We start from the raw sequence: 26,697 nt of genomic DNA, 5'->3' as shown, positions 1-26,697 counted from the left end.
GTCAATGGGGGTCAGGGCCTTAATTTTCTATCCCCAAACTTATCCTTCTGCCGGGCAGTGCCAGTGGATGCATTTACTGCTAAGAAGTTATCCATACAGCTTTTTAGTAATGCACATATACATATTCTGTATGTGGCCTGCTTAAAACAGAAAACAAAGAGGAGATCATTGATAAATTAGAATACAGTCCTGTCTTCTTGTTTGCTTACCGCAAGATCAAGTCTACTTAAAACTACTTCTGTCATGATCCGTGGTCCGGATCATGTTTAGTTTAGTTATGTTCTGTTAGTTTTGGACTTTAGTTCCTGGTTGCACTTCCTTGTTTGTTTTGTCACTATGGTTACTTATGCTTTTCACATGCCTCTGTTGTTTGGGAACACCTGTGTCTAATCAAGAGACACTATTTAAGCCTGCCTTTTGGATCACTCGTCCTGGCTTCCTTGTTTGCTGTATGCAACAGTCACGTTGGTATTCCTGTTTTCTAGCTAATGAGTCATGTGGTAAGTTTTGGTTATTTAGCTTAATGATTCAGGTGCTAAGTTTTGGTTCTGTAGCTTCTCGTGCGAACGGCACACTTTCCTTTTATTTTGTTCCTGTCTTTTTTGTAATGTGTAAGATTTATGACAATAAATCATATTCCTACCTTCACGTTTTCGTCCGGAGTGTCCGTGTTGCATTTGGAGGAACAATCCCGCATCATCATGCGCCCCGATCGTGACAACCTCTGGGTAAACCCGTCACAGAGTTCCAAAAATTAAGTTTACATGCTTGTTATCCATCTTCTTCATCCATCCACCCATCCATCCATCCATTTTCTACCGCTTTTCTACAGCCTATCCCAGCTGCACTCGGGCAGAAGGCGGGGTACACCCTGAACAAGTCGCCACCTCATCACAGGGCCAACACAGATAGACAGACAACATTCACACTCACATTCACACACTAGGGCCATTTTAGTGTTGCCAATCAACCTATCCCCAAGTGCATGTCTTTGGAGGTGGGAGGAAGTCGGAGTACCCGGAGGGAACCCGCGCACAATCTCTACACAGAAAGACCCAGAGGCTAGAATCGAACCCAGGACCTTCTTATTGTGAGGCACGACCAGTAACCACTGCCTCACCTTTGTCATATTTGATTTAATGAATATATGTATGATAAGAAAAAGAGGTGGCGACTTGTCCAGCGTGTACCATGCCATCTGCCCGGAGCAGCTGGAATTGGCTCCATTTGGACGTTGCTTTTCTTAGCTACAATATAGGAATGAGAGCTGTGATTAACATTAAATATTAAACTATACATGGTTCCTAAAGTCACTGTCAACAATCATGATTACATATTAGCAATAAGCAGTCACATATATGTTGCAAAAAATAAATATTAAACTATACATGGTTCCTAAAGTCTCTGTCAACAATCATTACTACATAATAGCAATAAGCCAGGGGTGTCAAACTCATTTTAGATCGGGGGCCACATGGAGAAAAATCTACTCGCAAGTGGGCCGGACTGGTAAAATTACGGCACGATAGCTTAAAAGTAAAGACAACTTCAGATAGTTTTCTTTGTTTAGAAATAGAACAAGCACATTCTGAAAATGTGCAAATCATAATGTTGTTGGAGTTTTTTTTACACTTACATGTTGCGGTTAATAGTATTCTATATTTATTTTTTGTTATTTATAGTTTCTGAATAAATTATGTGATAATGTTCATCAGTCAACTCGATGGTGTTAATTTTCAATCTATCAAGATAAAAAAAATAATATGAAAATCCAATTACAGGATGTTATTAATGTAGTTTGCTCAGTTTCCTCAACTGGTGCACTAACATGTGGTTGCTTTTTTTTTTTTTTTTTTTTTAATATATAGCATAATCTACAAAGGTACAAATGATTGCTATTGTGACATCTAGTGGACACATTTAGAACAGCAGTTTCTTTCATTCAACAATTTCGTCTCACTTTTATACTTAGCAAACTCATCCCGTGGGCCGGATAAAACCTGTTCGCGGGCCGTACCTTTGACACCGCTGCAATGAGCAGTCACATATATATTGCAAAATTAAATATTAAACCATACATGGTTCCTAAAGTCACTGTCAACAATTATTACTACATATTAGCAATAAAAAGTCACATATATGTTGCCTGGCTACCTGCATAGTATTTATGGTTTGCTCACATTTGACATTTGACAACATGCCAGGAAAATATTTATGTCAGCAATTACTGTTCACTTACTGTTTGACATGCTCACAGTTACAATAACTCTTGTTTAACATGTTCTACAAGGGATAGAAAATAATACAACAAGTGTAGTAAATTAGTAGAGCAGTGGTACTTACACCAAGTACCACCTTGGAAAACATTTGGTTCTCCAAGTACCACCATAATGACCAACAATAAAATGAAGTAGTGTAGTAAGCTATAAGTATTCATTAAAACAAGGCAGAAGTTGTATGTAACAAGTACATGTAATATATTTGGGCACTGTTTGAACAGTAACACTGTGTTTGAATAAAGGAAAATAAAACAATATATGAGTAAGTGATTCATTGGTGTACCACTAAACAGAGCCATCGTACCAATAGTGCCTGTTTGACAATCACTGCAATAGCATACAATAGAATAAATACTTAGAGAAACATTGCATCATTAATAAATGCATAGTATATAATAATAACCCATTGAATAATATTGCACAAAGGATGTCAAGAATAAATAATAGCGGACAGTAACGTGCAGGCACGCATATGTTTTAAATACAAATTTTCCAAGACGTTCTATTTCTCCTGTCTTGTAGAAAATGTACTTGCAGATGATGTATGTATAACACTTGCTGCATTAAGGAGTAGACATGGTGACGTCATGGCTGTCTGGCTCGCTCGCGTGAGTGGGAGGTGCGCGAGGACGCGACAGAGGAAGAAAAAAAAAAAAAAAAAACAAGCATCCAACCAACAACGGGCTGATGGTGCGGGGTCACGAACTATGACCTTTAACAGCAGGAAAACAAAACATTTATTTTATAAAATAGCAGAGAACTTAAATTCTTTGTTCGTCCACTCTTGGAGGTAAGTGTTTGCCCGGAGTTGAAAAGCATTAAAAACATATAGTGCATGATAAAACAGCGAAGCTAATCGTTAGCTAGCCGATGCTGGACTCCTTTTTCTGGCATCTCTGCTAGCTCGCACATCATCTTGGAAGATAGTTCTTTTATGCATTAAGCGAACGTGGTGTATCATCACGTCACACAGTGTCAGTCGTCACATCACGTCACACAGTGCCAGGTCGTCACGTCACGTCACACAGTGTCAGGTCATCACTAGAATGTCTGGTCCGCAGCTCTGCTTGTGTTATGCTAACGTGCACTGCTAACGGTAGACCAACGAACTCGACCTTTTTACCTTTGCCTCTCCGGGCACAGGTATGTTGCGGAAATGTCTCTGGGTTTTTTTTAATTTATTTAATCGGCGGTTCGATATACCGCCAGTACAATGTCAGTAATCGTTTACGCGTCGGAATGAAAAAAACCGTTACGCATGTAGCCTACTCATCACACAGATTCGCTTCCTGTGTTATTGGCTGATTGCCAAATTCTCCATTTTGTTGTGATTCGCAGTGTGGTCGGAAAGAAAGTTTTGATGGACAACTGCTGGACCAATCACTCAGCAGTGTGCAGCTCGAAGCCCCTCCCCTATTCGCTTGGCGTCTGATGCTGCGACTATTTCTTTGTACTGTATACTTTATTGCGCCACCTGAATACTGTGTATATTGCTAGTACCTTAAATTCAAACACAAGCGGTATTGTTTATTCTTCATCTTTTTGGGTTTCTGCCCAAACCTCTAAATCAGAGGTGTCTAAACTTTTTCCACTCGGACACACACACACACACACACATACATACATATTCATACGTATATGTATGCATATATATGTATATACATATGTACAGTCGTGGTCAAAAGTTTACATACACTTGTAAAGAACATTGTCATGGCTGTCTTGAGTTTCCCATAATTTCTACAACTCTTATTTTTTTGTGATTGGAGCACATACTTGTTTTGTCACAAAAAAACATTCGTGAATTTTGGTTCTTTTATGAATTTATAATGGGTCAACTGAAATCTGCTGGGTCAAAAGTATACATACAGCAATGTTAATATTTGGTTACATGTCCCTTGGCAAGTTTCACTGCAATAAGGCGCTTTTGCTGGCAAGCTTCTGGTTGAGTTTTTGACCACTCCTCTTGACAAAATTGGTGCAGTTCAGCTAAATTTGTTGGTTTTCTGACATGGGCTTGTTTCTTCAGCATTGTCCACACATTTAAGTCAGGACTTTGGGAAGGCCATTGTAAAACCTTAATTCTAGCCTGATTTAGCCATTCCTTTACCACTTTTGACGCGAGTTTGGGGTCATTGTCCTGTTAGAACACCCAACTGCGCCCAAGACCCAACCTCCGGGCTGATAATTTTAGGTTGTCCTGAAGAATTTGGAGGTTATCTTCCTTTTCCATAGTTCCATTTGCTCTCTGTAAAGCACCAGTTCCATCCATCCATCCATCCATCCATCCATCCATCCATCCATCCATCCATCCATTTTCTACCCATTGGCAGCAAAACAGTCCCAGAGCCTAATACTTCCACCACCATGCTTGAAGGTGTTCCTGGGATTAAAGGCCTCCCATTTTCTCCTCCAAACATATTGCTGGGTATTGTGGCCAAACAGCTCAATTTTTGTTTCATCTGACATCACATTGACAAAGATAAGACCTCCTGGAGGAAAGTTCTGTGGTCAGATGAAACAAAAATTGAGCTGTTTGGCCACAATACCCAGCAATATGTTTGGAGGAGAAAATGGGAGGCCTTTAATACCAGGAACACCATGCCTACACTACCGTGTGAGTGAATTATATTTATATAGCACTTTTCTCTAGTGACTCAAAGTGCTTTACATAGTGAAACCCAATATCTAAGTTACATTTTTAAACCAGTGTGGGTGGCACTGGGAGCAGGTGGGTAAAGTGTCTTGCCCAAGGACACAACGGAAGTGACTAGGATGGCAGAAGTGGGGATCGAACATGGAACCCTCAAGTTGCTGGCACGGCCACTCTACCAACCGAGCTATACCGCCCCCGCTACCGTCAAGCATGGTGGTGGTAGTATTATGCTCTGGGCCTGTTTTGCTGCCAATGGAACCCATAATAAATTCATAAAAGAACCAAACTTCATGAATGTTTTTTGTGACAAACAAGTATGTGCTCCAATCACTATCACAAAAAAATAAGAGTTGTAGAAATTATTGGAAACTAAAGACAGCCATGACATTGTTCTTTACAAGTATGTAAACTTTTGACCACGACTGTATATGTGTACATATATGTGATGACTGTCTAAATGCTAAACTTAATTATCATTGGTGTTTTAAACAGTAGCTGACATTTTGTTCATTACTTCTACCGTTTATATTTTGACATTGAATAGTTGAATAATTTTGAAACATAAACAACATGACGGCAAGATATTTGTTATTTCATGCTATAAATCACAAATGTCTATTCAGATAAAGGAAGTTAGCTAATAGAATAAACATTGTTTGTATTCTTTATGATTTTTGCATTTGGAGCAGTTAGAAGTGAAGAGGGAGTCGAAGAGACAGAAATTGGCTATAAAATCCAAGGCAGAATCTTCTAAAGCAGAAACAAAAAGGAAAATGCAAGCTGCTCGGAAATTTGCTAGGGAGGCTCATGTCAGAGCCTTAAAAGCAAAAATGCCAAAGTAATGTGTGAATGAACCAAAGTAATGTGTTAATAATGTAAAATGTAAAAACTAGATTAACCATCTGTGGCTGTGAAGTGAACACTAGTAAGGTTGTAAATACTGTATAGAGTAGACTAACCAATATGGTTCTTGTGGATGTGAACACAAGTTGTAATTACTGCTGTAGTGACTAAATAACATAGTGACTGAAACAGACATAGTGTATCATTTGGATGAATAGGCTATGTAAACTATGTAAACTCTGTTGATCATTTTTCAATTCTTTAAACACCAAAACATCCGTTGTCCCCCCCACTTGGCTGGGGACCTGTGGTCCCTAGCTTAGTTTCAGTCTTTTTCATTAAGTCCAAATCACATGCCTGAAATAGTCATATATTATTATTCTTTATTATTATTTCATTAAACACCTAATTCTCTAGATCAGGGGTCACCAACCTTTTTGAAACCAAGTTTCAAAAAGTACCCAACTTCTTGGGTACTGATTAATGCGAAGGGCTACTAGTTTGAAACACTTAAATAAATTGCCAGAAATAGTCAATTTGCTCAATTTACCTTTAACTCTATGTTATTATTAATAATTAATGATATTTATATTTGTGGAAACACTGATCATCTTATTGATTTCTTACAATAAATATATATAGAAACAGATAAATATCAATATGCAACACTTTATTTTTATATTTTCTCTAAGTGCACATTTTTCAAACTGAACATTTTAAATGATCACTTCTAAGACAGTCTTGTGAAATCACAATATCCCATTTTAACTAGCTAGCTACTAACATTTTTTAACAAATCATGAATTACTTTGCACCATGTTTGTACAAACAATAACTCATGTAAAATACAAAAGTCAACTCTCAAATTTTTAAATAAATCATGTCACACTTTGAACTGGACACCAAATCTGTTATTTGTTTCTTTGTCAGTTAGTGGGAAGCCTGGCATTGCATGCTGTTAACTAGTGTGTTGTACTCTGGTGTGTAACTTGACACTGCAACTCTGAGTGAGTCTTGCAGATGTGCATCAGTGAGGCGTGTTCTGTGTTTGTTCTTGATGAAGTTCATGTCAGAAATGGCTGATTCACAAAGATAAGTTGAAGTGAATTATATTTATGTAGCGCTTTTCTCAAGTGACTCAAAGTGCTTTACATTGTGAAACCCAATATCTAAGTTACATTTTTAAACCACACGGTGGCACTGGGAGCAGGTGGGTAAAGTGTCTTGCCCAAGGACACAACAGCAGTGACTAGGATGGCGGAAGCGGGGATCGAACCAGCAACCCTCAAGTTGCTGGCATGGCCACTCTACCAACCGAGCTATACCGCCCCAAGTTGAACCAAACAGGCTTGCAACCTTCATAGCTGCTGCGCATACACCACTGTACTTTTCTGTGTCAACAAGGCACCAAAAGTTTGGTGCAGCCTGGCGGGCTTTGAGGTGGAGGTCATTTTGCAGTGTTACAATTTCAATCTCCACCTGTTCAGCATCCAGGCTGAATGTTGCACTTAACTGCTCAGCATTGCATGATATGTCCACGTTCATGAAAGGATTAGAAATGAACGACACACATGGCTCAAGCGGATCCAGGTCACAAAACCTGTTCTCAAACTCTTGCCCAACTCTGTTTATGACCTGAGAGTACTTTTCTGCAACTTTGTCAAAAGCCTCAGATGCAGAAGCATTGTCTTTCAGCACCATCTGCACAGAGGGATAGTGCAGCACTTTTTTTCTCTGTAAATGCCAGCTCACTGGTAAGTGCTGCTATTTGAGCTATTTTTAGAACAGGCCAGCGGGCGACTCATCTGGTCCTTACGGGCTACCTGGTGCCCGCGGGCACCGTGTTGGTGACCCCTGCTCTAGATCAACTTCAAGTTGATCTATCGATTTAAAGTAAAAAAACAAACAAACCTGTTTTATGCCCATTTTGTCAAAAAAAACCCCTGTTTTTATGGCACAAACACTACATATGCATGGTCTTTCCCTAAAAATATTTCGAAGTGGAATATATGTTATTTATTATTTAAGTTATTGGAGCCTTGAATAGGTCAATATTTCCTAACACCATTGATTTTACTTAATTATTGTTTTTTGAGTAAACGATTAATCAAAGCAACATAATATAAACCAAAGCTTTTTTCTTACAGAGTTAATCAATTTAAAATGAATAATTCTTGCAGCTCTGACTTAGAGTATATCATAGAAGTTAGTAGACACTAGCAGCTGTCTATTATTTTAGTAATCCAGTAATCTATCGATTAGTTTGTTTGATTAATCGAGTACGGCTAAAGTACAATTTATAGCCGCAATACGTGTTTTATTTTCTGCTTCCCATAATATTTCACAAATTTTTTCTAATAAATGCTTGTTACCAATATTGAAATTACACTTTTAACATATGTGCAATATAAATATAAATTAAAAAAATTACTCTTTGCTGTACGCTGCAACACAGACCACAGCACCCACAACACCGCTCTCATGTGTGCTATTGCAGCGGCCGGATGATGTCTGCTTTTTTAAAGTTCATGATTTGATCAATTTGTATTAGTTACACTCATTAAACGATAAATCCAAGCAACAAATTATAAATCGAAGCTTTTTCGTAATCAATGAATCGATTTATTCGATAAATCGTTGCAGCTCCAGTACACCTCAAATTTCAGCACCCGTTTTATTTTATCTTCTTATAAGTCAATATTATAGAAATTAAACAACATTATAAATAAGTAGTCAGTGTATAGCATTATACATGTGTAACCCATCTGGTCCTACCCCTGCTTTCATTATGTCCGTGACTCAAAACAAATGAGAGTGCGAGAATGCTGGGCATCAAACTAAAAGCCCTTAATGTCAACTCAATATCTAGAGCAAACTCTTAAAGGTGCTGATTGCAACCTTAAGCGGCTGACTCGTGTACGCTAACTTTCCAAAGTGTTGTAAGCAGGCTTTGAGTACGTAAACTACGCCCCACATAACACACTCTCCAGCATTAGTTACGTTTGTTGTCAGCTAATGATAGCAATTTGGCAAAGTTCAGCTAATGTTGGTTAACAGTGAATGTATGGTCTATTAAACAGCACAGCCGTCAGTGATAGCCATGAATGCCAGCCTTTTTACTCAAACCGACAAACAATTTTAATTTAATATAATGAGTGATTCTGCGAAATATTGACATTTAAAAAAAAAAAAAAAGTATTTTACTTTGCTAAGGGTAACATAAACTAGCCGGTGGGGTTCTTATTCCATTTTTTGGTTTGAAAAATTTAACTTTGAGCAAGTTGCAAACAGCTCCAATAAGGCAGCTCACTCATGAGGTTAAAACCAACATACAATTGCACAGACACAGTGGCTGGCCTCCATTACACATGTGCATCTCAGTAAATTAGAATAATGTGCAAAAGTTATTTGATTTCACTAGTTCATTTGAAACTAAGAGAACATTTAAAAGCTCAGGACATTTTGCCATTAATTTGCTGATAAGAGCATGAACCAGTAGTAGTTATTTAGAATTTGTTGACAATTTTATGAAGTACTGAATTTGGATGTTAATTTGCTGTGAATTCAAATCATCATTATTCTCAGAAAAATAAATACTTTATAGTTAATCTATAGAATATAAATCTTTTTATTGTCCTGGACAGGCATTGTTCTATTTTTTTTAAACTTTGAACTTTTTTTTAAACTTTGAACTTCTTTATCATGTATCCGATTTTAATGTACTTTTGGAGAAATGGTTTGTGGTTAACCCAGTTTACCATTTCAATAATACAGAAATAACTTCCATGATCTGTGCCATTATTGTCTCATCTCTTTGTTACCATGCACCTATGTTGGGGATTAATTATGCACCTTGCATTGTTCTAAACAGTCCTCACTAATGACCTTACATCATTATGACGGCCAGCCTGGATCTGCTTGCTCAGCAGAAAACTGACTTGAAACACAAGCCAGAGGTGAGCATGGCTTCTAATATGGATTATTTATTACAGTATATATTTTTAATTGTAGCTGTATTGTCTTTTTTTTATTTAAACTTCAGTGCTGTTTCATTGAGACAAACGTATGTAGTTGTACAGGCTGCTACTAGAAAATGCATAAAATGATTTGTGTTTGTACTTCTTGATTAAAATCAAGAGTGTTTAAGTGTTTTTCACACCATAGGTGTCATTGTGCCCAACCGACTCTGACTCAGAGTCAGTCACCTCAGTGCTGTCAGGTTATTTCCAGTGAGGCTTCAGCAACGCCACAGCAGAGTCAAGTAATGTCACACGGTAATATATTTTTTCGGTATCCTCCTTCAGCATTGTTTACTCCAGTGCCTTGCCCTATTTTCTCAGATTGTAACTGACCATCAAACAGGTCAAAAGATTCAGATTGTGACAGCCATGAATCCTTCTAGTGCTGCCAACCAGCGATTCATTTTTACCACAGCTGATAGCTCCGGAGCAGGCAAGGTTATTCTGACCTCTCCAGATAACCACAACACCAAGCAGCTCATCTTTACCTCTGCAGACAGCTTGATGTCAGGAAGAATAAAGGTGACGTTTCCATCGTTAAATGGTCTCACATTAGAATAATATCGCTGGAATAAAAAAGACAATATAACGCACGTCCGTAAACGTGGACGCATGTGGAAAAGTGCAATATATTTATCTGTACAGTAATCTATTTATTTATTTGATTATATATATTTATTTAGTTTATATATATATTCATACATTATTTATTTATATTTATTTATTTATTTATATATGCACCTTATTGCTTTTTTATCCTGCACTACCATGAGTTTATGTAACGAAATTTCGTTCTTATCTGTGCTGTAAAGTTCAAATTTGAATGACAATAAAAAGGAAGTCTAAGTCTAAGTCTAGGTCTATTTCGATAGTCGACGAGTCATCGACTATCTTAGCGATTAGTCCACTAATCGGATTATGATGTGTACACTATTTCATTGACTCTAATTTAGCCTTCAGCTTTTTAATTCAGTTTGATATATTTTTATGCAGGTGCTAACTGTAAACAAAATATGACTACTTCAGAATTGTTTATTATGGACCTGCTGCAAAGCAAGCAGCCCATTATATTATTGCTTCTTTATATTGTAACCGTGCTGCTCATTGTTAAAAAAATAATAATGAATACACTTTTGTTTGTTTTAAAGCAAGGACAGGCAAATTGCCAATAAAAACAGTCAATTTTTATGAGAACAAAGGACAGTAAAATAGCCTAAAAAAACAACACCAAAGCTATCTTACTTCCTCAAAATGAAAAGTGCATCCTGTGATGATCATTTTGTGTTTAGAAAGCTGCACACAGGTATAGAGACAAAGTTTAGCTGGCTAGCCAGGTAATGATCTAACTATCTTACTGAGGAGAGTTGGAGACAGCATCCTCCAGATGTCAGATATGACTCCGCATCAGATATACCACCATGTAAAGCAAGGTTCGCTTTCATGTAGTTAGGGTAAAATGTTCTAATACTTTTGATGTTTTCCATCACAGTTGCCAGTGGCTAAAGCCATTTTGCTCTTCCATGTATGTTTCCATCTGGAAAAACAGAAGCGATAAATTAACTGACTATTATTGACAAATTGATTTGTTGGCGACAAATTTGCAGATTCGTCAACAAATTGTTGCATCCCTAATCTCAATGTTGATGTCAATGTCAAGAATTTGATTCTTATTTTGATGTGTAATGTTAAAAACATTTGCATTACTGAGTCATTAGCATTTTTCCAACTACCAATGCTTCAATCAAAAAGCAAAGAAATATTCAACAACCACTGTGATTATGTCAATTTTCCAGTGATTGATTAAAAAAATTTCTTTAAAAAACAATCCCTAATTAAGCCATTGTATCATGATAAAGTGTAAATGTAAAAACATTAATACCAGTATTTATTTCCCCTCAGATTGTCACAGATCCATTGTCAATGGAGCACTTACTTGGGCAGTCTGGCGATTTGGGTCGGCCACAGACAGCGGAATACTGTGTGGTGTGTGGAGACAAGGCTTCAGGTGCACTAATGTCATTTTATTATATGCATTTCTGATATCAGAATTCCATGTTTAAACATATGTTGCAAACTCTTAAGTGAATCTCACACTTTAGGCCGTCACTATGGAGCGATGAGTTGTGAGGGGTGTAAAGGTTTCTTCAAGCGAAGTGTGAGGAAAAACCTTACCTACAGTTGCCGCAGTAAGCAGGACTGCATCATCAACAAGCACCATCGCAACCGCTGCCAGTTCTGCCGGTTGAAAAAATGCCTGGACATGGGAATGAAGACTGAGTGTGAGTCCGCCACTCTCAAAATGCAAGTCAGGTTTGTTTAGATCAGTATTATTAAAAGAGGGAAGCAATATTCTCCCAAATGTTCATGTTTCCAAGAAAACATACAAACTTCCTAAGTTACAGCAGTATTTTTCACTATATTACTTTTAATTTAAAGTGAAACCACTCTTTTTTGGAATTTTGCCAATTGTTCAAAATCATTATGAAAGACGTGACAATAGATGTATGTTTTATTTAATGCATTCTAACTCTTAAATAAACTTAAATAAAAGTCTGCTTAAAACGAAGCCAATGGTAGGTCCTCTATTCTGCCCATAAAACCCAATAAATAACCATCCAAAAAGCGCCCAAAATACTCCATTTACATTTTGTGACTTGAACATTAACAAAGTATTAATGATATAAAATATATATATATATATATAATTGCTAACGCAGACAAACTGTAGACCCAGAAATGCCAAGAACGACATGAAAAGAGGCTTTTCTACCCTCCCTTTTTGTTCGCGACTATTTAGGCCCAATCCCAATACACCCCCTCACCCAACCTTCTAGCCCTATCTCTACATTTTGCGCGTTCCCGTTAAAGTAGTGGTGTCCAAATGACTCTTTGCTTGTAGCGGTAGTGGGCATAACGAGGGGTAGGGGGTATGAATCTAGCCCTTCAGAGTGAGGCATTTCAGATGCTGACTTGCTCATGTGGGGCCAGAGAAAAATGCACAATTTCTGCATAAGTTATATAATATATTACATGTTAGTTTGGAATGTTAGTTTGGAATGTTAGCCAGCTAGCCACACTAGCTAACGTTAGGCTAAAATACTAAATAATAATAATGGATTAGATTTTATATCGCGCTTTTCTATTATTAGATACTCAAAGCGCTCACAGAGAAGTGGGAACCCATCATTCATTCACACCTGGTGGTGGTAAGCTACATTTGTAGCCACAGCTGCCCTGGGGTAGACTGACGGAAGCGAGGCTGCCAGTTTGCGCCTACGGCCCCTCCGACCACCACGAATCATTCATTCACCAGTGTGAGCGGCACCGGGGGCAAGGGTGAAGTGTCCTGCCCAGGGACACAACGGCAGCGATTTGGATGTCAAGAGGCGGGGAGCAAACCTGCAACCCTCAGGTTTATGGCACGGCCGCTCTACCCACTACGCCATACCGAACTGTCAATAAAGATGACGCTTTAAACAGAAGTGCCGCGCTCCGAACGCTGCTTTAAAACATGCCTCACCAAATGTGTCAATACAGCATTACCACCGTTGCTTTAAATTTAGGTAAACATTTAGAAAACAAACATTCAGACCTGTACAAGGAGTTTAAAGCGTGGCAGGTGATATAGTTAACAGCTTCCCCCGTGCACATACACTGTAGTTACAAGACACACATACAGCTGGTTGGCTTGTTGAAAACTATTAGAGCAGTCCAAACCGCCCATGTAATGTAAAATAATGCAAGAGAACAGACTGCATTTTGTAACAAATTCCCACTTTTTCATTTGTGATTTATCTTTAACAATGTGTGGTTTACATGCTATTTGTCTTATCTGTGTATTTTTAGCCTTGTTTTCAGTGTTTACTAATTATTGTATTTGTGTTAAAGCACAGGTCAAAATTGGCAACCATAAATAATTTAATACAATGTCAATAAAGTGTGCTATTCTAATCTAATTCTATATTATGGCAGGCTTTATCTGATATGTAAAATAATTGTAAACTGTTATTTGAGTGCAATAAGAAAAGCCCATGTGTTTAATGCACATTTTAATTTTAATTCTAATATTGTTCTTTGAATGTAATAAGAAACATATTTAATCATAAGTTTTGTCATAAATGTTCTGTTAAAATGAAGCCAATAATGAATTTTTTTGTGGTCCCCTTGATTTGGAAAAGTATCAAAAAGTATTGAAATACATGACGATATACATTTTGGTACCAAAATATCGGTGTCGGTATAACTTTAGGGGGGACGTATGTGCAAACGTAACTATATAGTCACTTAGGTGCCCGAATGTAAACTATGCAGTGACGTAGCAAGTGGTGTCCATTCCCTAGGGAAGATTACAAAGCTCTACCTCTTTTTACTAGTGGTAGTGGGTGAGGGCAAGTGGTAGTGAGTGAGTGGGTGTATTGGGATTTGGCCTAAGAGTTATTCCTCATCTAAATGGGACCATAACAAGATTCTATCAATGGGATTATATGAACATCCTAGCAGTCTGCATTCTAATGACTGCAGACTTTGTATAGTAAGTGATGTTTTATTATGTTTGTTGGCTCTCATGAAGTCTGCAGTGAGCAGTAATCAGTGATGTTGGAAAAAAAAACGCGAACGTCATGATGCGTTTTTGGAAGTAACGAAAAACTTTTGTCTTTTTGTCCCTCATAAGGATTGTGAAAGATAGGCAAAATTAAAAGAAAAAGTACAGTTCCCTTTTACTACATTACATATATACTTACATCATTTATATATAACCTTTATGGAAGTGATTGGATGTTTTAAATGGCTTTTATGGGTCGAATAGAGCAACTCCTATAGGTTCCATTGTAAGCTGACTTTTGACACATTCACATTTATTTAATATTTAGAATGCATAAAAAAATAAAAAGATATGTGTGCTTTTCTTACATAAGGATTCCGAATGATAGGCCAAATTAAAAAAAGTGCAGTTATCCTTTAACATCACCTTTATAAAATAATTGCTTTAAGCATTTTTAGACAAAAAATATTTTTTCGGTGCCACATCACTTTGTCTGATGCTGCCCACCTCTGGTAAAATAATTATCTGTTTAACAGATCATTTTAGCAGATATTTCACTTCTAGTTCATGGTCTGCTATGTAAAGACTATGCAAAAAGTACATTCTAAAACTAAATGTTAAAAAAACAAAAAACACATGTACTATTTTTCGTTCTTAGCTGTTCAGAGTGAAAGAAAACCAGTTGACGTGCCAAGAGAGAAACATGTCAACTGTGCTGCCTCCACACAGAAGATCTACATCCGTAAGGATATCAACAGTCCGCTCATTGCCACACCAACATTTATCTCGGAAACAGGGTCAAATGGCTCCAGGTTGGTTAGTTGGAACATGACCTCACAGTGGGTACCATATTTTTATCCGTATTTTCTGATGTTACAAAAACGCCACATGTCATGCAGATCAAGCCCGCTGGACCACGGGATGCTGGTTAATATCCAACAGCCTGTCATGGACACTGATGGAACGCTGTTGTTGGCGACTGACTCAAAGGTACAGCTCTCGTTTTTTGTAATTTGTTAATCTAGGATTTAAAATATGTACTACAGATTCTTCCTCTATCAAGGTGGAGGTTTTGTTGTTTGTTAGTCCATCCATCCATTTTCTACCGCTTGTCCCTCTCGGAGTCTGGAGCCTATCCCAGCTGAATTCGGAAGTTTGTTAATGTGCTGGATTAATGATATTAAAATATTTATGCAAATGCTATGTTGTGTGGGTCATGGCATTTAGATAGTTTAACACTTTTTTTTATACGAGAATAATGCATGAGTCCTCATGACAAAATTCCGGCATATAAATGAGGTAAGCATCTCTGCGGGTTATTCGTAAACTAAATCAAGATACATTGTTTTGTCTTGGCATTCAAGTTCATAGTTTTGAGTCCCGAGCGAGAGTTGGTCAGGTGACCTGGTGAGCCATCTTTGAACTGGAAGCACACTGGATCTTGAGTTCATACATAAATTGTACTTCCTTCTTCAGGCCAGCTTAAGTTCATACATAAATTGTACTTCCTTCTTCAGACCAGGCAAGTCTGCATTGCATTTGCCACAAAAGAAACTGCACTTCCTGTTTTTTGTTTGTTATCAGATGGAGTCCAGCCATGGTGATTTGGGGACGCTTGCAAATGTGGTGACATCACTGGCCAACCTGAGTGACTCATTGAAGCAGAATTTGAAAAATGGGGATTCATCAGACTGCCAATATGTAGAGAATAGCACTACAGAAATAACACGGTCAGTCCTGTCAGCAATGCACACAGATGCGGGGAGATTTATGATTGGAAACCTCCTGAAGAGGGCCCACACAATATTTTATTTTGATGGAGTACAAAATCAGACAGTTTCAACTCGTAAATATGTGTGTGAATGTGTGAATGTGACTTGGGCCAGACTTACTAAAGGTTTGAGTGTACTAAAACACGTACAAGCTTGATAGCCCACGCAAAGCTGATCTACTAAACGTGTGCAAAGGGTATTGCGTCTCTTAAGTGAGCAGAATAAGGCGCGCAATCCACTTTGCGTCTGTTTTTATTAATATGCAGAATATATGCTGATTATCAAAACGCCCACAATATGGGAGGAGAAGATGCAAATATATTTATTTAGCACACGCAATGTGATTTATCAACAGTCATCACTGTTTTGCAGGCCCTATTTTGCGTTTTATTTAGCACGTGTCAGCAGGACGTGCAAACCGACAGTTCCACACACGGCTGCAGGATCAGTGCTTTCGCTGCAAAGGACAGACGATCCTCTGTCCTACGCGTGTGTAAACATTTTGGATGGTAGAAATAAGAAATATTAGACAAATCCTCTATTCGGCACATCATTGTTTATAACTTTAGAGCTGCTAGAGGAGTTAAGGGGCTGATTAAAACTCAATTCAATTGATGCGCTTTGGTGTCCTTTAGTACTTTTTAATGTTTGTTTTTTTCATATAGAATATACACTACCGTTCAAAAGTTTGGGGTCACATTGAAATGTCCTTTTTTTTGAAAGAAAAGCACTGTACTTTTCAATGAAGATAACTTTAAACTAGTCTTAACTTTAAAGAAATACACTCTATACATTGCTAATGTGGTAAATGACTATTCTAGCTGCAAATGTCTGCTTTTTGGTGCAATATCTACATAGGTGTATAGAGGCCCATTTCCAGCAACTATCACTCCAGTGTTCTAATGGTACAATGTGTTTGCTCATTGGCTCAGAAGGCTAATTGATGATTAGAAAACCCTTGTGCAATCATGTTCCCACATCTGAAAACAGTTTAGCTCGTTACAGAAGCTACAAAACTGACCTTCTTTTGAGCAGATTGAGTTTCTGGAGCATCACATTTGTGGGGTCAATTAAACGCTCAAAATGGCCAGAAAAAGAGAACTTTCATCTGAAACTCGACAGTCTATTCTTGTTCTCAGAAATGAAGGCTATTCCACAAAATTGTTTGGGTGACCCCAAACTTTTGAACTGTAGTGTATATTAATGAAACATTTATTATATGAAAAATACTTAAGTGCGTCCTCCCTCCTATGCACCTTCAGCGTTAAAAACAAACAAGAAAAAAAAGTGGTGCCAATGTACATGCACTGCAGGACTGCTGCTAAAATGGCCATAAAAAAGTGGTAGCTGTCTCCTGCATGTATAACAACATAGCAAAATACCACAGGTAGGAGCATGATAACATGAATGTGCAGTATATGAGAGTGTCTTTGTGGTGAGGCCCCGTATAGTAAACGCAAAATACTCATTTAAAAAATGCGGTCTGCACCACTTTACAATTTTACACAGTCTTAGTCAATCGCACGCAACACGCCCATAATAGTACACACTATTTTATAGATTGGTCACGCTGATTACCGTGTTGTATTTGGATCTTAGTAATACTCATTTAAAAAATGCGGTCTGCACCACTTTACAATTTTACACAGTCTTAGTCAATCGCACGCAACACGCCCATAATAGTACACACTATTTTATAGATTGGTCACGCTGATTACCGTGTTGTATTTGGATCTTAGTAATACTCATTTAAAAAAATGCGGTCTGCACCACTTTACAATTTTACACAGTCTTAGTCAATCGCACGCAACACGCCCATAATAGTACACACTATTTTATAGATTGGTCACGCTGATTACCGTGTTGTATTTGGATCTTAGTGTGGTCTTCTCTGATGTAAATATTAGAAACGTTTTTAATCATCAAATAATAATCTTGTTCACAGTGCCTTTGACACCCTGGCCAAAGTGCTCAATCCACCTTATGTAGGAGTCATGGCTGACAAGTGTCTTAGCGGGACAGCCTTTCAACTCATTGGCCGAGACCAGGAGACCACAATCATTGAGGTTGAAGGGCCGCTGCTTACAGATGGCCATGTCGGCTTCAAGGTGGTACATCTCAACATTATTTCTATGGATGTGGGTTTAGATTAGGAGATGTCGTTGTGAGTGTGTGAAGCCCTTTGAGATACTCGTGATTAAGGGCTATATAAATCCATTTTGATCGATTGATTGATTGAAAATGCTCTTGTATGTCTCCTTGGTGTAATGTGGATACTGTTGTCTTGTCCTATCTTCCCTCTAGCTTGCCATGCCTAGCCCCATGCCTGAATACCTGAATGTACACTATATCTGTGAATCTGCCTCCAGGCTTCTCTTCCTCTCCATGCACTGGGCACGCTCCATCCCAGCCTTCACAGCTCTTGGGTGAGGATGTTCTCTGTGCACAATTAATCATCACGCTGTATTCCATTTTCATGTCTGTCTTAGCCAGGAAGCAAACACCAGTTTGGTGCGAGCCTGCTGGAATGAGCTCTTCACTCTGGGTCTCGCTCAGTGTGCTCATGTGATGAACCTGTCCACCATCCTGGCTGCCATTGTCAACCACCTGCATTGCAGCCTCCAGGATGGTATGGACCACCGACCTCTTCATCTCACAGTAGGACACACACACAAAACATTTAATTTGTAGTTGCTTCCTTCCAAGCTCTGCCCAATTCACAGATCTATGATTATGGAAGAAGATACAGAAAATCTCTGGTTAAGGAACAAAGAACATGGGTTGTAACAACCTTCAATCATTTATAATAAATGCATTTCATTGCAGTGTCATAGATGATGGACAAAGATATCACATTCTAATGTCAGTTTAAAAGTTGATTATCAAACAAGAGTATGTTATATTCTCTCTCTTGTTTAGCCTGAGTAAAGTGGAAGAAGTTCATACAAACATTGTTTTGCAGACAAGATGTCAGGGGACAGAGTAAAGCAGGTGATGGAGCACATCTGGAAGTTCCAGGAGTTCTGCAACAGCATGACAAGATTGGAGACAGACAGCTATGAGTACGCTTACTTGAAGGCCATTGTGTTGTTCAGTCCAGGTGAGTTTTTATAGTTATCATTTCAGCTGTCAATAGTCAAATGTCACAGATTTAATAAAATAACAACATCAATTTTAGGGACATGTACCGAAACTTAGTACCATTGTAAACTATGTAGCTACCGGTGTCTTATTTTGGTGCTAGGTTTAGTTAAATTGGTTTAGCTAAGGTGGAGTCACCTGTGGTAATGAGTTACGATTGACCTTAGTTTTTCAGCTCACAGATGAGAGTGAGTGTCAATCCCAAATGCACTTACAGTACTGTAAAGTGGGCAGAATATCAAGGAAGTAGGAGGACACAAGTCAGCATTTTTTGGCATCCAAAAAATAGCTATAGTTCTTACAGTGTGTGGATTCCACACTTTCAACCCTACCAACATGCTTCGTAAAACTCTTCTTCACTCCTGGCTCCAACCCAGCATGCAAATATTACTGTCCCCGTTACTGCTCAGAACCTTACATAATACTTCCGGTGCTACACCACTGTAAACTCTTGCCCATTGTTCTGCACATTTTGTGTTCTGTATCGTTGCTGGTTTTACTGTGATAATTATGTGTTGTGGATTTTATTCAATATTAGTGAATGTATCACTTAGTTATTGTATTTCCATTATGGAGGTGTTTTAAATTAGTATTGTGTAAGTGTTCAAATTGCATATTTAATATAATTTCGTGAAATTATATTACTCTATGAACCTACTCAGTGGCCTAGTGGTTAGAGTGTCCGCCCTGAGATCGGTAGGTTGTGAGTTCAAACCCTGGCCGAGTCATACCAAAGACTATAAAAATGGGACCCATTACCTCCCTGCTTGGCACTCAGCATCAAGGGTTGGAATTGGGGGTTAAATCACCAAAAATGAATCCCGGGCGCAGCACCGCTGCTGCCCACTGCTCCCCTCACCTCCCAGGGGGTGAACAAGGGGATGGGTCAAATGCAGAGGACAAATTTCGCCACACCTTGTGTGTGTGTGACAATCATTGGTACTTTAACTTAACTTTAACTTTAACATTAAAAACTGGTTTTGATAAAACAGTTATGTTTTTCTTTTTTTAAGTACGGGTTTGGGCACCATTTAAGTACGGGCACACTGTCTCATAAGTGTCTCATAAGGTTGACTGAAATGCAATGGTATTGTAGTTAGCGCAACATTCCTCGATTAGTTATTGAGTCATTTCAACTTTCAATCGCTTTGTGGATTATCTCATTACGCTAAATTAAGATAAAGCAAAATCTTACGTTACCGACAGAAAGGTTACCCAACTTAGTACATCATTAGAAATTTCAGTTTCAAAATAAAACAACTATTTTTGACATAACTTGTCCTATCAACTTGAGAAAATTTAAATGTAAAATAGTTTTTTATTTGAATGTCTGTTTCATTTTGAATGATGCTATCAAGTTTACCAATCACAATGGACTCTTGCAGCTCATTTACATGATTTATAATGTTTCCCATTTAACTGCTAAGACATTTACAATATTTTTGTATCGTTTTTTATTCTTAGTTCACGCAAAACATTGATACAAACAGAAATGTTTTTTTTCTTCCATAAATGTTGTACTACTTTTTCCAGGATCTTTATTAGTTGCGCAAATTTACCAATATCAAATAATTCAATTACTTCCTCTATTTCTGAATTTGAAGCATGCATACCAGTAATACCACGCAGAGATGGTAATTGCCAATTGATGCATAACCATCTGTCTATTTTCAAGTACAGAATGATGTAATTGTAGTGCCACACACTGCAGACAAAGCTCTGGCCTAAAATGAAAAACTTGTGACAACAACTTTTTAGAGATGTAAATGTTGAGATTACAGCAGATTTATAAGTGCAATCTACAAATAAACATTAAACTATTTCCCTGTTTTTAACTGAACCCACATTGCAAACAATGAGTCAACCTTAACAAGAAATGGCAGCAGAAACAACTATGTACTTTATTAGTTGGCCTCATTAGCTTCAAGGTTGCAAGCGGTATCACTGAAGTTAATTTCTGAGTCCTTGTATTTGTGCAGAGGTCTCTTCAGGTTTAATTCCTTTGAGCACCCTTTGCAAAAAATCAGACATGTAATTCATAGGTACTAAAGTTTAAGCTGTAAATTACTCCCATCAGCATTGCAAAACCTATGGGCATAGGTCGTAGGTTGTAAAGAATGATTGTCTCTTCCATTAAAAAATTTGAGAGGAAATGTGCCGTTTGTCATGTCCAATCAACAGTTCTACCTGCATGTGTCTTGTTATATCGTTAAGGGTCTCTCCGTGCACCAGATGAAGGACAGACAACCAATTTTTTAAAAAAATAATGATTTATATAAATGGTTAAATACCGGTATACTGATTCACTGGATCTGGGTTGATTTCAGGGAATCAATTGGAATATTAATTCAGATATTTTAAACATACTAAATTATAATATATATTAAAACTAATTTTTGAAGTTAAATTTAAGACTCCAAGCTGTTTAAAAACACTCAATTCACAGGTTGTCATCAAGTGGCGTCTCAGCATCTGCCATGGAAAGTAGTACCCTTTTGTGAACCATTTTTCTCTATATTTTGGATGAAATGTGAAGATAAAACTTATCTGCATGTGTAAAAAGGTCATGGTGTTTTAAATGTTACCATGGTTTTAAAATGTTTTTTCCATGATTAAAATTGGTACTTCTTCCCCACTGCATGCCATCCTCCTCCTGTCCGCTGCTGGTCAAATACTGTTTCATGCCTCCACACACTATCACCATGCCCACTTTAAATCAAAACTCAGCAATCCTAGTTGAGTGAAAATATCAAGATTAACCAGGGTGAGCTAACTGAGCACATAACACATAATCCTAAATGTCACTTCAGAAAGTGTGAACAGTCAAGTTCAAAACTTGTCAGAGCTATGTGATTTAAAAATAGTTGACGTACCTGAAAGGAGCCGTCGTGATTTATATAGTGCATCGTTTTAAAAAGTAACAATTTTGCATCAACTAATATGTCCACAATACCCAAACCTAATCAATATTTATGGTTCATCAGATCATCCAGGTATGGACTGCGGCGGACAGGTGGAAAAGTTTCAAGAGAAAGCCATGATGGAGCTGCAGGACTACGTGCTGAAGACATATCCAGAGGACACCTACAGGTACAGACAACGTTTATACTTTCAGAGTTCACAAAAGTCAGCTTTGTTTTTAGTATTTCAATATGCAAAAACTGCTCTCTGTGTGCAACTCCAGGTTGACTCGTGTTCTGACCCGTCTGCCAGCGCTACGCCTCATGAACTCAAACATCACAGAGGAGCTTTTCTTCACTGGCTTGATTGGTAATGTTTCCATTGACAGCATCATTCCCTACATCCTCAAGATGGAAACGGCTGAATACAACAGCCAGGATGCTGACCCCACAGAGTGACCGACGTCTCTTTTTTGGGAAAAACAAAACCAGAAATGTCCTCTTCAGGTACTCTTTGTCCTTTTAGGGTATCTTTTTGTCAAAGCCCTTATGAGCATCCTGCATTGACCTCTTGTTTTCTGTGCTCATTATTCACAAATCCCTCTCAGTGTTTCTAGTCATACAAGCTAATTCCATGTCAAACCCCAACCTTTCAAATTGCTCTTGTTGTTTTATACATTCAGGATGATAATATACATTGCTCGTTCAAAATGAGCTTTATGAAATATATTTAAATGTCCCCTGTCCCTGCATTTTAAATGTACTTTATCATTGGTGTGGCACAAACTGGTATGCAATACCTGGTCCTGTGCTTTTTTTCTGTAATGTAAGGTAATAATGAATAGAAATATGCATTGCAATGCCTTTACTAATGGGTTTTCTTATTTGGAATACATGGAACTAACAACTGGAAAGAGATCATCCATCAGGTACTCAAAATCTACTCAATGTAACAGCAGCAGACCTCAGTCTTTTAATGTGTAAGGTGCTTTAGTAATAGCTCATTTACATTATTAGTCCATGTATTTATTCAGTATTTAAGTTCTAGCTTTCTTACACACAAACAACCAAATGAACAGATTAGATTGTCTATTTGTATTTTTTATTGATAAATACTAGTTGGTTTTTTTATGTTCATGTAAACCTTTTATTGGTGGCCTACCTTGAATGTGGATAATATATCCTGTGCAATCACCTCATCACTTTTCCCTTTATGACAATCATTATTTGTTTATTTCTTAGCCCATCAGTGTCTCTCTTGACTGTCAACTTTGTATATTTATTTATCAAAAGCATTTATTGTTTTCATTTACCAGGTATTACATACATATATTTGTTTGAAAACATGTTACTTATGTATAGCTATGGTACTGTGTTTGTGCTTGAATTTCAATTAATGTGCACATCAGTCAACTTCAGTGGCGTTTATACATCAATCTTTACTAAACTGAACTTTGTGTTTTTTTATGTTTTCTAAAAGCTATACTATGTTCTGAACAATGTTGCTTGTTGCATACTAAGTGTACTTAAAACAATATTGGGCAGGTTTCCCTGATTTCGAAAGGAAAGTAAAAAGAGCAAAGTATCCTGAGGACTTTATGCAGCAGTTTCCTGCTTGGATAATGATTTAGAAAATGTATCCATGAATGACAAGTTAAAAACGTTTCTAAATGCAGAACATGTTCATTTTCATTTGGGTTTAAAACCCATTAAGACTTTGTAAAGTCCTATGTTGAAACTTACTTTTGTACATGTAATTTCATTAATATGAGTGCATGTTGTTTTAAGCTGTTTTATAATGTTCTTGCGGTCTGCCCTATTAACTAACGTTTTTATAGTGCATTGCCATGCATGAAGAAGTGGCTTATTGCATTTTATTAAATGCTGTTTGGAAAAATGGATTAATGTAAATGTTGTGGCTGTAACATATTACAATGAACACCTACACTTTGTAAGATATTTGAAAACATTTTTTTCATCTTCGTGGTTTGACCACGGTTAACACTTTCTACAATGAATGTTCCCAACTTTAACTCACATATTAGTTCAAAATGGTACATTTGAGTCTTGCATTTCTACCTCACTGATGGAAACGTAATTTAGTCGATTACCTGCAGTCCTTTGTTAACATTCCAGTCTCTGAGGCTGGCTTTGTCAAAGCCACGCATATGAAAGAAATAAAACATTATACAACAAATTTGGCAGTCACATCGTAAATTTTCACATACATAATTACACCAAGGCTAGCACGGTGTAACGGGTTAGTGTGTGTGTCTCACGATAACAAGGTCCCGGGTTCGGGGTCTTTCTGTGTGGAGTTTGCATGTTTCCCCCGTGACTGCGTGAGTTCCCTCTGGGTACTCTGGCTTCTTCCCACCTCCAAAGACATGCACCTGGGGATAGGTTGATTGGCAACAATTGGCCCTAGTGTGTGAATGTGAGTGTGAATGTTGTCTATCTGTGTTGGCCCTGTGATGAGGTGGCCACTTGTTCAAGGTGTACCCCGCCTTGCGCCTGAGTGCAGCTGGAATAGGCTCCAGCACCCTCTGCGACCCCGAGAGGGACAAGTGGTAGAAAATGGATGGATGGATGACTACATAGGTGCCGATCTACATTTCTGCCAGTGGGTGCTCGGTGTCTGTATATTAAAAAAAAAAAAAAAAAGACGTTCAGCGAAGTTAATATCCCATATGATTTGTGGCTTTATTATTTTGGAAAACCAACCAAACTCGCCACAAAATTAACTACAAGATTGATTTAAAAAAAAATATTTTAAAGATTGAAAGTTGCCATCAATCCCACGTGGGTGCTCTGCATTTTCCGTGGATGCTCGGGCCCGAAGCACCCACGAGCATACTTGCCAACCTTGAGACCTCCGAATTCAAGCGATGGGGGGGTGGGGCGTGTCGGGGGAGGTGTGGTTGGGGGCGTGGTTAAGAGGGGAGGAGTATATTTACAGCTAGAATTTACCAAAAGTAAAGTATTTCATATATATATATATATATATATATATATATATATGTATATATATATAAGAAATACTTGACTTTCAGTGAATTCTAGCTATATATATATATTTATTTTATTATATATATATATATATATATATATATATATATATATATATATATATATATATATATATATATATATATATATATATATATATATATATATATATATATATATATATATATATATATAAGAAATACATGAATTTCAGTGTTCATTTATTTACACATATACACACACAACACTCATCTACTCATTGTTGTACTTGAAAGTGCAATGCTTTGCAGCCAGAAGCACAGCTTGCTGCTTACTAAAAAAAACACTTACCTTTCACTATTTGAGTAGCCTTTGTTCTGCCATTTGCGTACTGGCGAACGATGTCTGAATCCGGGAACATATCCTTCAGGGATTTGTTGAAGACATCCGCAAATGAGAACGGGATGTTGCTTCCAGCTATCAGCATAGCCATCTTTGTCTCGGCATAAGTTACACCCTCTGGTCTCCATTTAGCGAGGTGGCCCATAATACTGGGCTGTGACCGGTGCTGCGCTGCGGCCACCGTGTTCAATGAAGAAGTCTGTTCTACAAAATTTACAGGCAGCATACCCCTTCCCCTTCGAACTGTCCTGGATAAACTGAAATTCTTGTTTCCATTCGTTTTGGAACTTACAAGCGTATTTCTTCATCTTACTCGTCGTCGGCGTCGCCATGGCTGTGTCTTCCTCGTTCTTCTGCTTCGTCTCCTTGTTGTGTGCGCAGTTGTGCACTCTAAAAGCCGTAGATGTTATAACGTGATTGGGCAGGCACGCTGTTTATATAGTGGGAAAGCGGATGTGAAAACAGGCTGTTGACTCGTCACTCAGGTCCGCATGGAGCTGGAGAGGGCGTGGCCTCCGGCTCCGGCTGGAAATCGGGAGATTTTCGGGAGAATATTTGTCCCGGGAGGTTTTCGGGAGAGGCGCTGCAATTCGGGAGTCTCCTGGAAAATTCGGGAGGGTTGGCAAGTATGCCCACGAAATCGGCGCCTATGGATGACTACATTTTTTTACTTTTTGATTTTGCCACCAGTAACATCATTTCAATTTGAATTTAAATATGTTTTGTGTGTTTGATGTATTTTTTTGATGTTGTGAGTCATGTTAGCTTTACTTAATGATATACATTTAAATATAGTATGCTCAAGGTACATGAGCAAAAAGATAAATTAAAAAGAAAAAACAACAACAAACAACCACACTAAGGAAGTATGTCAAACATAGATGAAAGTAGAGAAAAAGCTACATGTTTGCATACATACAGGTGGTAATAGATGTAAGATATGGTAAATATGTAGTTAACAGGCATGTTTGCACAATAATAAGCATGTAGTAGGATCCATCCATCCATCCATCTTCTTCCGCTTATCCGAGGTCGGGTCGCGGGGGCAGCACCCTAAGCAGGGAAACCCAGAGTTCCCTCTCCCCAGCCACCTCGTCCAGCTCTTCCCGGGGGATCCCGAGGCGTTCCCAGGCCAGCCGGGAGACATAGTCTTC

The 26,697-nt window shown here is 38.0% G+C and overlaps 1 protein-coding gene across 9 annotated transcripts; it reads left to right on the top strand.

The window, feature by feature from the left end:
* Positions 1 to 2,890: 2,890 nt before the first annotated feature.
* nr2c2 (nuclear receptor subfamily 2, group C, member 2) lies at positions 2,891 to 24,963 on the top strand. 9 transcript variants are annotated; one of them, XR_009826781.1, is made up of 15 exons: positions 2,891 to 3,069; positions 9,650 to 9,734; positions 9,943 to 10,052; positions 10,141 to 10,319; positions 11,697 to 11,802; positions 11,897 to 12,076; positions 14,999 to 15,152; positions 15,240 to 15,330; positions 15,925 to 16,070; positions 18,058 to 18,220; positions 18,417 to 18,538; positions 18,602 to 18,770; positions 18,836 to 18,892; positions 19,075 to 19,212; positions 22,238 to 22,343. XR_009826781.1 is itself a non-coding variant. In XM_062053593.1 (15 exons), the coding sequence occupies exons 3-15, from the start codon at positions 10,043 to 10,045 to the stop codon at positions 22,610 to 22,612; spliced, it is 1,641 nt and encodes a 546-aa protein (XP_061909577.1). In that variant the 5' UTR covers positions 2,891 to 3,069; positions 9,650 to 9,734; positions 9,943 to 10,042; the 3' UTR covers positions 22,613 to 24,963. The 9 variants fall into 9 exon arrangements, 7 of the variants coding, with proteins under 7 accessions (XP_061909577.1, XP_061909572.1, XP_061909578.1 ...); XM_062053593.1 differs by lacking the exon at positions 18,836 to 18,892 and adding an exon at positions 22,438 to 24,963 and having other exon boundaries at positions 18,482 to 18,538; positions 18,606 to 18,741; XM_062053588.1 differs by lacking the exon at positions 18,836 to 18,892 and adding an exon at positions 22,438 to 24,961 and having other exon boundaries at positions 18,602 to 18,741.
* The last annotated feature ends 1,734 nt before the right edge of the window (positions 24,964 to 26,697 follow it).

The sequence above is a fragment of the Entelurus aequoreus genome, linkage group LG07 (genome assembly GCF_033978785.1).
Source record: "Entelurus aequoreus isolate RoL-2023_Sb linkage group LG07, RoL_Eaeq_v1.1, whole genome shotgun sequence".
In the NCBI taxonomy this organism is placed as follows: Eukaryota; Metazoa; Chordata; class Actinopteri; order Syngnathiformes; family Syngnathidae; genus Entelurus; species Entelurus aequoreus.
Note: the sequence above shows the minus strand (reverse complement) of the source record. Positions and strands in the feature narration are given on the sequence as shown.

What these genes read in the sequence shown, in the direction of transcription:
- nr2c2 (XM_062053588.1), top strand. An exon ending in TGTTGGCGACTGACTCAAAG is followed by an intron (nt 15,331 to 15,924) that starts GTACAGCTCTCG and finishes GTTTGTTATCAG; the next exon opens with ATGGAGTCCAGCCATGGTGA. An exon ending in CATTGTGTTGTTCAGTCCAG is followed by an intron (nt 19,213 to 22,237) that starts GTGAGTTTTTAT and finishes ATGGTTCATCAG; the next exon opens with ATCATCCAGGTATGGACTGC.